At 63.0% G+C, this 14,754-nt stretch overlaps 1 protein-coding gene and 1 non-coding gene across 6 annotated transcripts in view; both read left to right on the top strand.

The window, feature by feature from the left end:
• Positions 1-14,675, top strand: part of PRR5 (proline rich 5) — a 45,578-nt gene extending 30,903 nt beyond the window's left edge. For 3 of the 5 annotated variants that reach the window (XM_037160345.2, XM_037160344.2, XM_037160342.2), the window contains 7 exons: positions 731-811; positions 3,404-3,452; positions 4,641-4,698; positions 8,938-9,029; positions 9,344-9,484; positions 12,865-13,000; positions 14,182-14,675. In XM_037160345.2, coding sequence (XP_037016240.1) covers positions 731-811; positions 3,404-3,452; positions 4,641-4,698; positions 8,938-9,029; positions 9,344-9,484; positions 12,865-13,000; positions 14,182-14,636 — 1,012 coding nt within the window. In that variant the 3' untranslated portion in view covers positions 14,637-14,675. Of the gene's footprint in view, positions 1-730; positions 812-3,403; positions 3,453-4,640; positions 4,699-7,608; positions 8,567-8,937; positions 9,030-9,343; positions 9,485-12,864; positions 13,001-14,181 lie in introns of those variants that run through there. The other 2 variants (XM_053662166.1, XM_053662165.1) reach the window with 2 other exon arrangements.
• On the top strand, positions 2,002-2,169 carry LOC119060613 (U1 spliceosomal RNA). Its single transcript, XR_005084614.2, has one exon. It is a non-coding gene; the product is annotated as a U1 spliceosomal RNA (small nuclear RNA).
• Positions 14,676-14,754: the final 79 nt, after the last annotated feature.

Here is a 14,754-nt window from a genome sequence, read left to right as displayed (position 1 = left end):
GATTGAGTTTGGTGGGCGAGGGTCAGGGTGAACTTGACCAAGTGCGCACCAAGCTGCTCCCTGAGCCAGGTGCCATCACGTGACCATGAGCAGCACGGGGCCCAGCTCATGCCCTTTGTAAAGATGGCGGAAACAAGTTAACCTCACAAATCACACGTAACCATTCCGTCCGGGCTGACAGGTGCTGCCAAAGCAGGCGGCCGCCTGTGACCTGAAGGAAGGAGCCAGGCAGAAGGGAGAAGGGAGGCCCCGCGGGCAGCTTCCCCGGCCAGGCCGGTGCAGAGCGTGGCCCCTGGTGCTCGGAGGCGGGAGCAGCAGGGGCCGGCTCGGGGCCACAGAGGAGCCCAGGGTGGCAAAGTCAGTGGACTTGGATATGGTGAGGCCATCAGGAGGCGGCCCTAGTCTCTGGCCGGGGCTGGAGGGTTTGAGAGCACAGGAAGGGAAGCAGAGTGTGTGCGGGGGACATGGGACGTCCTGGAGAGGTGACCGGGAGGTGCCTGGGGCACGGGGGAGGCTGGGGGCACAGGATCTGGGGGCTGGGGTGGGAACCGAGGGTCCCACGGGGACCATGGATTCCTGCTGTCCCAGCGCCCTGCCTCTGCCCGGGCCCTTCCTGTTGCCCAGCCGGGCAGGAAGGCAGCAGGGGAGAGTGGGTTGAAGGGAGGTCTGGGGGAGGCAGGGAGGGGCCCTGGGCCGTCTGGATGCAGCGCTCCTCTCTCCCCACCCGCAGCATCCACAACGGGGTGATTGCCGTCTTCCAGCGCAAGGGGCTGCCTGATCAGGAGCTGTTCAGCCTCAACGAAGGTGTCCGGTGAGTGGCTGCCCCGTCCGCCCCCACCCAAGTCTGTGAGGGGGGTGGGGGCTGTGCCAGGGTGGGAGGCCCCGGCCAGTCCACCAGCCCTCCTGAGGACATCTTTCCAGGGGAAATGGGGCAGGGCCTGACGGTGGGTCAAGAAAGTGCCCACATTCCCCGCTGGTGTATCAGGAAAGACATTTATTCTGTTAAAGAGGAAGGACCCACCTGCCTAATGACGGGGGTGCCGTTCCCGGAAAAGCCGTTACAGCCGGGGCATGTCCCTCATTTCCTGTGAGTGGCCAAGGCATGGGCACTTGGCAGGGAGCCCCCATGATGGCCTGGCTTCAAGGGAATCCGTGAGGCCTGGCGTGGTCGTGCTCTTTAACAGGAGGTGGCCAGCGATCAGAGAGGTCAAGAGCCTTGCCCAGGGTCACACAGCTCCTACAAGGAGGCGTGGTTGCCTCTGAGCTGTTCCCCTTCCTCTCTGGGGAAAAATAGACAGCAGACCTTCTTGCCAACTCCAAGCGGAAATAAAAGGTCACCTGGGATGGGGTGAACCCTCCCCACCGCCGTGTGGCCAGGCTGGAAGGGCGCCTGCGGACCAACTGCTGAGGCCTGAAGCGGGAGGGGGCTGGTGAAGTTGCGGGAGCAGGGGCTTGTTGCCTGCCAGGCCTGACATGCGGTCTGTCCTGCTTTCCCCGGACTCCGAGGGCCACCCAGGGGTGGGGCCCCAGGAGCCCCCGAGGGCCTCAGTGGGGCCCACAGCACCTCCATTTTCTGCTGTGCTCTGCTCTGCTGAGGGAAAAGGAATTGGGGCCTAAAGAATGTGCTCGGTGTTTAAACAACAGAACATAAGGAAATGGTTCTGCATTCCTGAGCAAAATGTCAGGGACAGCCCTGCAGCCGTCTGCACCCCCCCCCCGCTCCGCTCCATCAGCACAAACCACACAGGGGTGGGGACTGTGACCCCAGACCACACGTCCCCCGTCACCAGCCCTAGGGCACGAATGGAGCAGGCAGCCCCCCTCAGGAGTGTGTATGGGGTGCCGGCCCCAGGCCCCAGGCTCCCCGGACAGCCCAGCATCTTTTACCCGAGAAACAGGTAGAGAGCAGTGGATGTGAGACGTGCAGCTCCTGGCCAGGTAGGTTGTCTGGGGCAGCAGCATTTTAGCCGCTGCTAAAACGGAAGTTCAAAACCGAAGCCTGTGCTCACCTGGCAGGGCAAGGAGGTCCCATGGTCACGAAGGCGCCTTTCCCAGGGCGAGGGTTTTCCGCTACAGTCCGGATGTGCCAACCCGTGCGTTTTCCCCAAATGTAGGAGACTCAGCTGCGTAATTTTTGGTAGTGGGGGACTGCGTTCACACTCTCCCCGGACCCCCGCTCCCCCCAAAAAAATGAAATGCCGGCAGCATCAAGTGCTGATAACGGCCTTTCTTTCGAGAGTTCACTCTCTGCTGGCCTTGTGCCAGGTGCTCACACACCTTAAACGCTCTATGGCACCTCCGAGGAGTGGGTGCCTCGTTGCTCACTTCACAGATGAGGAAACTGAGGCACGAAAAGGTCATGGGTCGATTGTGGAGCCGGGGCCTAAGCCCCTGACTCAGGGCCCTCAGGCCCTTCAGGACCTCCCCCGGCCCCCAGCTCTTCACCATCACGCGGCCTCATTAAATTAAGTGAATTTAATTGTGATTAAGTCCATAATTGGTCACTAGGTTCGATCCCACGAGAGCCTGGGCCTGGAGCCACGGGTCTTGTCCTTCCCGACACTCCCCTCTGCTCCCTTGTGAGACCAGGCGGTGCCTGGGCTCGGGGAGGGCTGAGACCGTGACCGGGGAGGGGACGCTGACATCTGGCCCTCGCTTGCCCCCGCTCCCCCTATTTTGTCTGTGTATTTTTTTGAGACATAATTCATCCTTGTAACATGTGCAGTTCGTTGCTCTAGTTTGTTCACAAGTTTGTACGACCATCACGCTATTTAATTCCAGAACATTTTTATCCCCCGACGAGAAGACCGTCTCCATCACCAACCCCTCCTCCTTACCCTCCCCCGGCCCCTGCCAATGCCCGTCTGTCCGTCTGGGTGGACCTGCCGGTTTGGGGTGACACTTCGTAGGGTGGCGTCACGCAGTCCGCACAAGGCATCTCGTGGCCACTTCCTTCCCTGGGCACAGTCCTTCGGGGTCCGTTCATGTCGGAGTGGGTGTCAGGACTTCGCTCCTTTCCACGGCCACTCAGAACACCACTCGGGTTGCACAGAAAACACACCCTCCTGTTGTCCTCTCCTCTGTGGGCGGACATCCGGGCTGTTTCCTCCCAGTGGCTGCACGGACACCACTGCTGTGAGGTCGTGTGCACGGTTCGTGTGGACAGGTGCTGCCGTGTCCCTGGGTCCCTGCCTGGGGCGGCGTTGCTGGGGGGCCGTAGCCGTGGACAATGAAAGTGTGCAGCCCCCCAGGGCCAGCAGTGCGGGGACAGGTGGACATGCCCGGCCCTCACGTTAGGCTGAGCACGTGGCCCATGGCTCCTGGGCGGGCCCCTGGGACCCCCGCTGCCCCTCGGTGGAGTCTGACTCCCACCCTCCCTCTCTCTCGTCTCCCCCCCCCACAGGCAGCTGCTGAGGACGGAGCTGGGGCCCTTCTTCACGGAGTGCCTGCAGGTGGGTGGTCCTGCTCTCAGTGGGCATTTGGAGCACTAGGTTGCAAAGACTCCGCCTCCCGTGACTTGGTCTCCCCATCGACCACGGCAGCCAGTTGGGAAGTTAATGATTCGATGCAGGCGCAGACTCAGCGCTGTGCCTGGTGCGTGGCGGGCTCGGGCGGCTTCGTCATTAGTGGTTCAGCTCCTTCTGGAACATCAGCGCGGCCCCTGATGTCCATGGTCACACACACACACATACACACCCGCTGCCCCAGTGCCCTGAGCTGAGGTGTCTGTGTCACTGTGTTCCCTTGGTCCCGGGCGCTGTGGCTCTTGTCATTCCTGGCCCCCCTTCTGGCCGCAGGTCAACAGTCGCTGAACACAGGGGAACCCCACGCTGTGGTGCAGTTTAAAGGGTTTAGCTCAGTGCTTCTCAGCGTACCCACAAAGTCCTGCCAACCTCACCACTGGCTGATTCCAGAACATTCTCATCACCCCTCAAGAGAAACCCCATGCTTTGCAATCAGTCCCCGTCCCCTTCCTGAGCAGCCCCCCCGGCAACTGCCGGTCTGCGGTCCATCTCTGGCCTTCCCTGTGCGGGGCGTTTCACGGGGGCGGAGCCACGCCCGCCCTGACTGGCCTTTCGTGGCCGGCTACCTTTGCTGGGCGCGGCATCCTCGGGGCTCCTCCACAGCCAAACACCCCTCCCTGTCTGTGTGTACCCCATTTTGTTTGTCGGCCTGTGGGTGGGCCCTGGGACGTGTCCACCCCTCGGATGGTGTGAATGGGGCCGAGACCACACGGTGTCATCCCCAGCCGGTGCCCAGGGCACGGGACCCTGTTGCATGAGCCTCATGTGACCGGTGCAGTTCCTGAATGAGGCCCTCGTCACAGGCCCTGTGGGCTCAGCGCCCTTCATTTGTTGCGGGATGTGATGCCCAGCTCAGCTGAGGCTGCAGGGCCGCTCGTCTCCTGGGATCATCCCCATGGCCACCTCCTGCCTCGTGACAACCCCTGGTTGGGTCAGCTGTCAGTGTCCTCCGGGGAAGCTGAGGTTCGGGCTCTGAGGCAGGCGGGAGAGGGGATGTCAGCGAGTCCCCCCCTTTCTGGGCCTTGGCTTCAGGTGGGAGACTCGTGGGAGCCCTGCCTGCCAGGACCCCGAGGGCACCCTCAGGGCTGTGACGGAGTCCCCCTGTGTGCCTTCCAGAACCAGCTGCTGACGAAAGGCATGGTGATCCTGAGGGACAAGATCCGCTTCTACGAGGGTGAGTCTGGCAGCCCCGGGGTGGGGACCGTGTGCTGGGCGCCCTGCTTGCTGCTGTGGCTGCTGGGCCACCCGGCTCGTACCAGGGACAGTGGCACAGCAGATGTGCTGGTGGGAAGCATGGCAGTGTGGCCGTCCCGGTCGAGGGCCGGGGGTGCGGCTCGGAAGGGACAAAAATGAGGCCTCTGGGACAGCAGGGGAGATCCGATCCCCGGAGGGGCCCTCGTTGGGTAGAACGTCTGCCCAGGAGGCCCACAGGGTGTCCGGGAGAAGGCTCCTGCCCCACTCAGTCCCCAGCAGCCTGGGAGCAGCCTCGGGCTCTGAGGCTTGACAGGAAGTGGCTTGAAGAGGCCGGAGCAGGTCGCTGGCTCCTGGTGGGAGCAGCCGATGGGGGCTCCCTGCTAGGCATGCGCAGAGGTTCCTTCTCTTCGTGCCCACACCCACCCCCGTGGGTCATTGTTCCCACTGCACAGCTGGGGACAATGCAGTGACGACAGGTGATCTGTCCGTGACCACACTGCACATAAGGAGTAGGGGTGAGATTTGAACCCAGGTCGGCCTGAGCACACACCCTTTGCCCTTCTCTTGGCCCGGAGTCCCAGCTGGCCTCCCCTGCAGGCGCCAAGCCTCAGCAGGGGTGCCAGGTCCTGGCACCCTCGGGCTCCCCGAGCGTGTGGGCCCTGGGGCCACAGCTGAAGGGCAGCCTCCTTAGGGAGGCAGCAGACAGTGGGAGCCTGGCTCCAGCAGGTCGCCTTTGCCTGGGGCCTACTGTGCGCCAGGCCAGTGCTGGGTTCTGGTTCCGTGAATGTTCGCTGAGCACCTGCTAGGCACTGGGTACACGCTTACTCTGCTAGGTTCTGTCCTGACTCTGCTAGCTCAGTGGGTCTCCCAACAACCTGTGAAGGAGATTTGGAAAAACCGAGTCACAGAGGGGTTCAGTGACGTGCAGGCCACATGGCAGCCTGGTCCTGAGCCCACACTGTTCTCGCAGCTCCAGATGTATCCTCAAGTCCTGGCCCTGTGCAGAAGGGGCGTTATCCTGTTTCAGAGAGGAGGGGACCCGGGGTGGCCTGGTGGCTCTGGATGAGCCTGGAGCCGCAGGTCCTTCTGTGTCCACGTCCGTGCCTATCGGGCAGAAGCCCCTGAGGCAGGAGCCTGAGAACCTCAAACTAGAGGCACGGCCACCGGGGTTCCTGGGCCAACTTCCTGGAGGAGGCAGCAGCTAACCAGCAGGACGGGCGGCACAGCCTTGGCACCTGGCGGAGACGCCCTCCCACCCCCTCTCCTGACTCTGCACATTCCGGCAGTGCCTGTGCCTCCCACCAACCCCGGCCCAGGGGAGCGGGATCGTCGGAGAAGGGGAGCTTTGTGCATCTTGGTGGAGTCCTGCCCACAGCAGCCAGGCCGCCAGGCCACCCAGCAGGGAGTGCCAGCCCGTTCAGACTCCCCGGGCCTCTGGGACAGGCCCGGGGCCCCAGGCCATGGGCCGCAGGGCCTGGTGTCCTGCTCTCATCCAGCCACAGACACGACATTTCGCTCTGGCCTCAGTGTCCCCGTCTCGGCTCTGTGGGGTTGGTCGAGCTCCGTCTGCGTGGTCAGGCCCTGTCCAGCAGGGCCTCACAGCTGTTCGGGGCATGGACAAGGCTCAGATGGTGAAAGTACAATGTGGTGAATGTCAGGGTACAGGGCAGCCCTGGGGAGAATGGACCAATTCCACAGAGGCAGTCAGGGAAGGCTGCATGGAGGCGGTGGCCCTCGAGTAGAGGCTCAAAATGCTGTCTGTCCAGGACAATATCTGGCCCCCTAAAGCCCATACCATTGGAATAATAACCGACCCACGTCCTGAAGGCAGACTTGGGAGCCTCTCCTCCCACCTCTCAGCCCTGTTTGGGTCCCAGGGAGAGTGCTTCTTTGAGATGGCTGCTGGCACCCCACCTTGCCCTAGCCTTACCTATGTTTCTGATAAATGGGGTGCTGCCCCCACACAGGGCAGCCGGGCACTCGCTGCCTGCTGCTCCCTTTAGCTGCGCCGAGGCCGGAGCGTCGGCCGCCAAGCAGAGAGGTTCCTGAGCGTGAGGAGTCCGGACAGCAGCCCGGAGGAGGAGGCTCCTTCAGGACCAGCTGAGGTTGTGATTTGGTGCCCTTGGCACGACTAATGGCTAATCGGAGCGAACCCCCTCCGCAGCCACGCCCCATGGTCCCCACTGTCCCTGGGGGCTCCCCGAGGCCGGCCGAGACCTGAGCCACCACCATCCGTTCATTCTGGTCTCCAGGCCCCACAGTCGGCCCTCAGAACTCGGACAAGGAGGACTGACCCGCCCCCTGGGCAGAGCCAGCTTGGCTTCAGCTGCTGTCTGAACCCTGCTGACCGTCAGCAGGGACGCGGCCCACCAATCACCATGACACCTGCCAGCGCTTCCAGAGCACCAGCCACATAGCTGCCTTTAGCCCTGCCTGCGTGGGACAGTCATCGCACCCATTTTACAGAGAACCGCACTGAGGCCCGGGGTGCGGGACTCCCCTCGGGACCTCCAGCAAGGCTGTGCAGCCTGACTCTGTCACCTGATGTCCCCAGTGCCCCGAGATGCAGCCCCCAGGCAGAGGGCCTGGCTGGTGGTCGCGGCCCCGCTTCCTGGCCTCCGTCGGCGTGCGGCCCGGCCGGGCCTGGACTTCGTGTTTCACAACATCTGCTTTCCGCTGCGTTTCCGGGCCGGGGGCTGGAGAGCGGCCCAAGCTCAGCGGACACTGGCCTGGCCCGGCCCGGGGCCACCCCACGGCTAGCTGCGGGGACTGAGCTGCCTTTCTTCTCGCCGGCAGCAGCAGGGACCTGAAGGGACCTTTGTGCTCAGGCAGAGCCCCTGGGGCAGCAAGTACCCGCCTGTCCTGCCACAGACCCAGGTGCGGGCCCCAGGGAGGACCGGGAGTTGGCCGATTGGCAGGGAGCCCCAGTGCCAGCCGACAGCAAAGCACAGAAGCCAGACCCCCCTAACTGCCAGCCAGGCCGCGCTGCACCTCCCGGGCCGCCCCGCCAGGCTCCCCTCCCAGAGCCCCAGCACCGACACAGACCTGGGCCTTGCAGGGTGGTGGCAGCAGGGCCCAGAGCCCGAGGAAAGTGAGGAGAAGAGAGGCCAAGGCTCTTGTCTGGCCCTCTCGTTCCCATGGAAACCGCCGGCATTGAGCAGTGCAGTCTGGGAGAGCGGCCAGTGAGGGGCACTTTCCCCTCCCACCCGGAGCCGCCCACCACGCCCCTGCTGACAGCGAGTCTGCCTTCCAGGCGGGGGTCTACTCCCCCTGGGTCTGGCAGCCCCTCATCCTTCTGCTCTTTCCAGTGAAGAAACTGGGCGCTCAGCACTAAGCATTTCCTGAGGGCACCCCAGCTGTCCCCAACCCCCGGAGGCTGCCGGCCCCGAGGACGGCACCCCCCTTCCCAGGGCAGCAGAGATGACTGCAGTGAGCCTGCCCCACTGCCTGCCTTCTACACACCTGCTCCTGTGGGCCACCAAGGGTGTCATTCAGCCTGGCAAACCGTCCCAGATCAGCATAGACAGCCCCTCCTCCAGGAAGCCCTGCCTGCCCGCCCCTCCTCACCTTCTCTCTACCCTTCTCCCCGCTGCCGTGGATGCACATGGTCTTCCTGGCTCCTCCGATCTCGCCTCCGGCAGCCTCGGGTGTCAGGGCCCCCGGCCCTGGAGAAAGAGGCCTGAGCCTCTCACCGGCTTTGTCTCCGCACTGGCCCAGGGAGGTCACCCCTTGCCACCATCTCACACTTGCTGTTCAGTGCCCTGCTTCTTGACACGTAGTGGGATTGGACTGTTTGGGGCTCAGGGTGGGTCGGTGGACAGATGCCTCACTCCTGGGTGGTGGGTGAGGTGAGTCAGGTGAGACAAGGACGTGAGCTGATGCTCCCATGGGGGGCACGCCTTCGTGGGGCCACGTGGGTGGGGCTGGGACCAGCAGCTCACGCACGGTCGCGTTTCTCTGCCCCAGGCCCCGAGTCAGCTCTGAGATATGGGTCTGCTTCTGTCCCCTTTTACCAGTGGGGAAGCTGAGGCACAGAAAGGCTAAGCAGTGGGCCCAGAGCCAGCGAGCTGCCAAGTGCTCTCTGCTCTTGACCTTGGGGGTGCCTCCTGCACCTCCTCCGGACCAGAGAGGGGACTTCTGACGGCGGGGGGGGGGGGGGGTCAGGAAGTGTCTCCTGAGCCCATTCGAGACGGGCAGTGACAGCTCCCTGTGTCCACAGGACAGAAGCTGCTGGACTCACTGGCGGAGACGTGGGACTTCTTCTTCGGCGACGTGCTGCCCACGCTGCAGGCCGTCTTCTATCCGGTGCAGGTGAGCGGCCCCTGGGGCCGCAGTGTCACCTTCACTGCCCAGCCTGGGGGTGGACACACCTTTCCGGCCCTGGGTGCCAGTGCCGTGGGCAGCACCGTGACAGGACCAGACACGCGGTCCCTGGACCTCTCAGAACCCGTTTTCCCACCCACGAGATGGAAGTAAGGCCAGCTCCCTCGGAGGGCCCCGTAAAGCCCGAGCAGCACACAGTAGGCCGTGCCCAGCGCAGAGTAGGCACCCTGTGTGTGACAGCAACCCTTGCCTCGCCTGCGGGTCAGGAGGCCTCCCACGACCACAGAGTTGTGTGTCCACAGGGCAAGGAGCCGTCCGTGCGCCAGCTGGCCCTGCTGCACTTCCGGAACACCATCACCCTCAGCGTGAAGCTGGAGGAGGCGCTGGCCCGCGCCCACGCCCGCGTGCCTCCCGCCATCGTGCAGATGCTGCTGGTGCTCCAGGTGGGCGCGGGGCCGGGCTCCCAGAGGCAGCGCCTGAGAGCGGGTGTGGGTCCCCACGTGTCACAGCGGGGGTGCTGTCAGCAGGAACCTGGGAGGGAGGAGCCACGCCGAGGCCTGGACTCGGGAGAAGGCCGGCCTCAGCCTGGCCCCATGGTGGCCCTGCAGCGTGATCAGCACCAGAGCTGTCTGCCGTGGGCAAGGAGCTGGGCTCCTACAGCCCCATCAGTCGGTCACGGGGGCTGAGGGCCGCCTTCCCTGACGCTCCACTGTGGCTCTGACATGTAATGGTGGGAACGGCTTGCGCCCAAGAGGGCAGCTCTGGGGGGTGGCCAGCAGCAGGCTGTTGGCACCGTACTCCCAGCTGTGGGGTGAGCAGCCTGGCCCAGGCAGGGGGTCTGATGGGCCACCAGCAGCCCCTGCTGCAGACTGGCCCTTTCGGCACGTCCCGAGTCCTGGGGCAGGCACAGCGCTCCGCAGTTTGCCGGCTCGCCTCACGGCACAGGGCCCAGGTGGGCACCGTCAGCCACCCTGCCTTACCCACAGGCTGGCATGACCAGGAGTCTGGCCTCACCTGAGCCTGGCCGGCTCCAAAGCCCTGCCCATCACCCAAAATGACACATCTGTGTGGAAATCCTGCTGATTCGGGGTCTGTGAGTTTGGTCCTGGGGTTCAGGGCAGCTGGCAAAGGCTCCAGAGCGAATGTGGAGGGTCAGGGGTTGCACCGTGGGGTCCGGCAGCCACGGGCCTGCGGGCAGGGATTTTAAGGGCTTTTTGGTTGCTCCTGGCTGGGTTGCAGCTGGGGGCTTGGAGGAACTCTGCCTCTGGGCCTCTTTTCTCCTTGTGTGGTAGAGTAGGGCCACCTACCTGGTGGGGCAAGGCCAAGGGAGAGAAACCAGCTGTAAAGCCCTCCCTGGAACCCCATCCCTGTGGGCAGCCAGGCTGGGGTGGTGCTGCCCCCTGGTGGCCGCCACCTGATGCAGCTTTCTGGGCTTGGCCCCTCAGCCACCAAGACTGTGGGTGTGAAGCCAAACCACTACCTTTTGCCATTGCCCACCCTCCTTTGGCCCACACTTTAAATGACCTTGTCCCAGCTCCCCAAGGAAACTTGTCCCTACTGTTTTCATGTCCCAAATAGATTGAATTCACAGCTGCTGGTTGGCATATCGGAGGACCTACTGTTTGTCCTGTGCTTCGCCCAGAGAGGCATGGTTCCTCTTCACGGGGTCCCAGAAACCACAGGGACAGCCATGCAGTGGAGGGTACACAAATAATGCAGTCCGTGGCCCCGCTTCCTCTCTGTCCGGGGGAGCAGAGAGCAGACTTCCCAAACAAGTTCTGGGAATGAAAGCACATGAAGTTCCTGGAGACCCAGCACAGCTCGGCACTGCCGTCATCACCAGGGCACCGCTGCCAGGGGCCGAGACAGCTCCAGGGACAGCGGGGCTCCTGGGAGGGCAGGCGCTCGTGGGAACCCAGTCCCTCCTTATCCAAACGCAGCCGGGCCCACGGGTCTGTGGCGATGTTCTTTCCCATCTCCTCAGTCCGCCTGGCTAGAGGCTTAGTGACTCCACTCCTGTCTTCAAAGAACCGGCTTTTGATTTTGCTGGTTTTCTCTCTTGCTTCCTGTTTTCTCTCTCATTCAGTTTTCCTTCTACTTACTTCAGACTTGGTTTGCTCTGCTTTGTGTGATTTCGTAAGCTGGAAGCTTAGATTGTTGATTTTTTAGCTTTTCCTTTTCTAGTATGTCCATTCGATGCTGTAAATGTCCCCCGAAGCGCCGCCTTTGATGTTGTTCATGAATTTGACTGTTTTGTGTTCACTTTCATTGAGTTCAAGGTCTTTTACACAAATCTTCCTGAGATTTCTTCTTCGACTCACGTGTCATTTAGACGTGAGTTGTTTAATCGCTATGCATTTGAGAATTTTCCAGTTTCCTGTTGGTGGTTTCCTGGTTTCATTTCAGCATGGCCTGAGAACGGACATGCTTTGCATTTTTAAAAACCGGGGGGGGGGGGTGCCCCACGGCCCAGAACGCGGTCTGTTTGGCCAGTGTGCCGTGTGAGCGCAAGGAGAATGTTTCTTCTTCCATGCGTGGGTGGACTAGACTGTCGCTGCCACAGACACAGGCGGCTGACAGCCGGTGCTGTTCGGTCCAGCCCAGCCACTTTGACTTCCTGCTGCTGGGGCTGCAGTTCTGAGAGGGGCTCGATGTCTTGGCTGTGGGACTGGACTTGCGTCTCTCCCTGCACTTCTAGATTCCTCCCCTAGTTGGCGCTCTGTCGTTCGGTGCATGTGTGCCAAGGATAGCCATGGCGTCTTAGAGAATGGACCCCTTCATCCGTATGCCATGACCTTCTTTGCCCCTGGGATGTCCTTGGTCTGGAGTCTGCCCTGTCTGGAGTGACCACAGCCACTCCCACGTGTTCCGGTCAGCAAGAACCCGGCACGGCTTTCCCCTCGCTTTCCTTTCAATCTGCCTGTGTCTTCACAGTTTAATAGGTTTCTTGAAGACAGTGTAGAGTTGGGTTCTCTCGCTGTCTTGCACTGTTACTTAATATTATTGTCCTAACCATGTCTTGCCCTTTACCGACTGGCAGCTTCTTTAGGAGTGGTGCCTTTCATTCATTCATTTATTCATATATCAGTCATTCAGCAAACACTCACCAAAAACCTGCTGAGTGCCGGGCCCGGCCAGGGATGCTGGGACCCCGAGCTTGCCCCGCCGATCAGCAAGACCAGCCGTGTCCTGGGCAGCCCGGTTCCTCCGGCTTTGGCTCAAATGAAACCAGAGGAGGCAGAGATCCGCAAAGCTCTGGGTGGGGGGGAGGTATCAGGGAGGAGCTGGATAAGACCTGATAGGGGATGCCACACGATGGGGAGGGGCAGCTGTCAGGAGGAGGGACCCTCACTGCCCAGCTTGGATGTGGACCCTGGGCCTGCCCCATGGGGGTCCACACCCCCTGCAGTGCCCCACAGGTGAGGGAGGGCAGGCAGGGGCCCTGGGTGGATGAGCTTGCCCCTGTAGCGGGGATTCCAGAGCCTCTGGGAAGCCGGTGCTCAGGACCGTCTCCCAAGGGGCAGATTGCAGGTAGCCCAGCCTCACTCAGCCACAGGGCCCTTCCCCATAGGGCCACATGGGCCCCCAGACCCACAGCTGCTGTGGGCAGTGAGCAGCCACAGGGGGTGTCAATTCAGGAGAGAGGCCGCGAGGCCCCAGCTCGAGAGAGGGTTGGGGAGCAGGGCTTGGTAGGCACTGTCCTCAGGGCCCAGGCCCTGTGGGAGTGGGATCAGCGCGGGTGTGGCGGCTTTGAGCTCAGCCCTCTGGTTGAGGGAATCCAAGACCGTGCGGCGCGGTGACCCTCCCACCTCTCCCTCTCCAGGGTGTACACGAGTCCCGGGGTGTGACCAAGGACTACCTGCGCCTGGAGACGCTGATCCAGAAGGTGGTGTCGCCCTACCTGGGCACCTACGGCCTCTACTCCGGCGAGGGCTCCTTCTCACACTCCTGCATCCTGGGTATGGCAGCCCGGGCCGTGGGCGGGAGTGGTAGCCACTGCGCCTGTCCACCGGCCTGCTGCTGGGCTGAAGGAGACCCCAGGGCAGACACCATTGCTGGTGATGTGCGGACTCTCCCTGAAACCCAGCAGCGTCCTCTGTCCCCAAGGGAGTCCCACTTGCACTTCATCCTGACAGTCAGGTGTGGCCAGGCACAGCGGACAGCACAAGTCAGAGCCCCAGGAATCCGGCGCATGTGGGGGTCTGGGAAGAAGGGCGGGGCTTGGGGGTGGGGGCTGCTGTCAGGGGGCTTCCTGGCATGTCCAAGAAGCCAGGCTCCATTGCTCCTTTAACTGTTGGCCCATCGGTCATTCAGCAGTCGCCCGGGCTCCCTGTGGCCCTGGATGACAGGCCCCTCGCAGAGGGACGAGGGAGCCTCGCCTTCTGTCCAGGAAAGGCCCCAAGTCCCTCCACACACTCAGCCCAGCCACTTGGTGGCACTCTGTGGAACTGCGTGGTGCTCACGTGTTCCCCTGTGCAGCCTCGGCCGCCCCCAGGTCCTCTGCTGCCTTCCAGAGGCCCCCACAACACTCGGAGTAGAAACCCCAGCCCTGACCTTGACGGGCCCCTTGTTGACGTGGAACTTACCACTGCCTGACTTGTGGACCACCCCTGTGTGTCTGTCATCTCGTCCCCCTCTCCCCCATCACACACACACTTTGAGATTCCAGCTCCAAGGACAGGGCCTGAGTCTGCCCAGGGAGGTGCCAGTGTGGAGCACCTGTTGATATGGGCTGGCTTTGCACAGGGGGCGTGGGGGTGGGGGAGAGGCACGTGCAGCTGGGAAACCGGAGAGCCGGCTTAGCTGCCCCCCAGCTGATGTGCCCCCCCCGCCCCCCCCCACACTGCCTCTCCAGGCTCAGAGGCAGGGACAGAAGACACAGCTGGGGTGGAGTCTGCACCCTGTTCCCCCCCAGACCAAGCCACCCCTGCAGCTACTGTGGGGGGGCTGGCCCGGGGTCTGCACCAGTCAGGCCTTTCCTGGGGCCACCTCCAAGCAGAGCTGGCGGCCCAGTCTGTGCTCACAGTAGGAGCCACTGGGCACCTGGCAGAAGGAAGGGCCAAGAACCCGCAGTTGCCTGGGGTCGCCATATCCCCTGGCCTCCGGTGCCTGATGCCTGTCTGTCTGTCTGTCTCTACAGAGAAACACTTCCTGCGCCGCGCCCGCTCCGGGGACATCCTGGCCAAGAACCCGGTGGTACGCTCCAAGAGCTACAACACACCGCTGCTGAACCCTGTGGCGGAGCACGAGGCGGAGGGTGTGGCGGCCGGAGGCACCAGCATCCGCAGGCACTCGGTCTCCGAGATGACGTCCTGCCCGGACGCGCAGGGCCAGGGCCCTGCAGGGGACTTCACGCCCTCCCCGGGCCTGCAGCCGGGGCCCTGCCCCAGCAGACTGTACCCGGATTGCACGCAGTCCCCCGAGGCCGGCCCTGCCTGCGGCTCCCCACCTTCCTCCAGCCCAGAGAACCTGGTGGACCAGGTCCTGGAGTCCGTGGACTCGGACTCCGAAGGCATCTTCATTGACTTTAGCCGGCGCAGTGGGCCTGGCGCCTCCAAGCTGGAGGGGGACAGGGGCCGCCAGAGCATTGTGTGAGGTCCTGGCGTTTTTACTGAGCCCAAGTGCGAGCCTGTGTTTGCGTGCGTGCGCGTGAGTTTTTTACTCCATCCCGGCCAGTCCACAGCCAGCCTCGTCCACTGTGGCTTCCCCCACC

The sequence above is a fragment of the Artibeus jamaicensis genome, unplaced genomic scaffold, assembly GCF_021234435.1.
Source record: "Artibeus jamaicensis isolate MK-2021 breed Jamaican fruit bat unplaced genomic scaffold, CSHL_Jam_final contig_233, whole genome shotgun sequence".
Taxonomy (NCBI): domain Eukaryota; kingdom Metazoa; phylum Chordata; class Mammalia; order Chiroptera; family Phyllostomidae; genus Artibeus; species Artibeus jamaicensis.
This window is presented reverse-complemented; position numbering and strand designations above follow the sequence as displayed.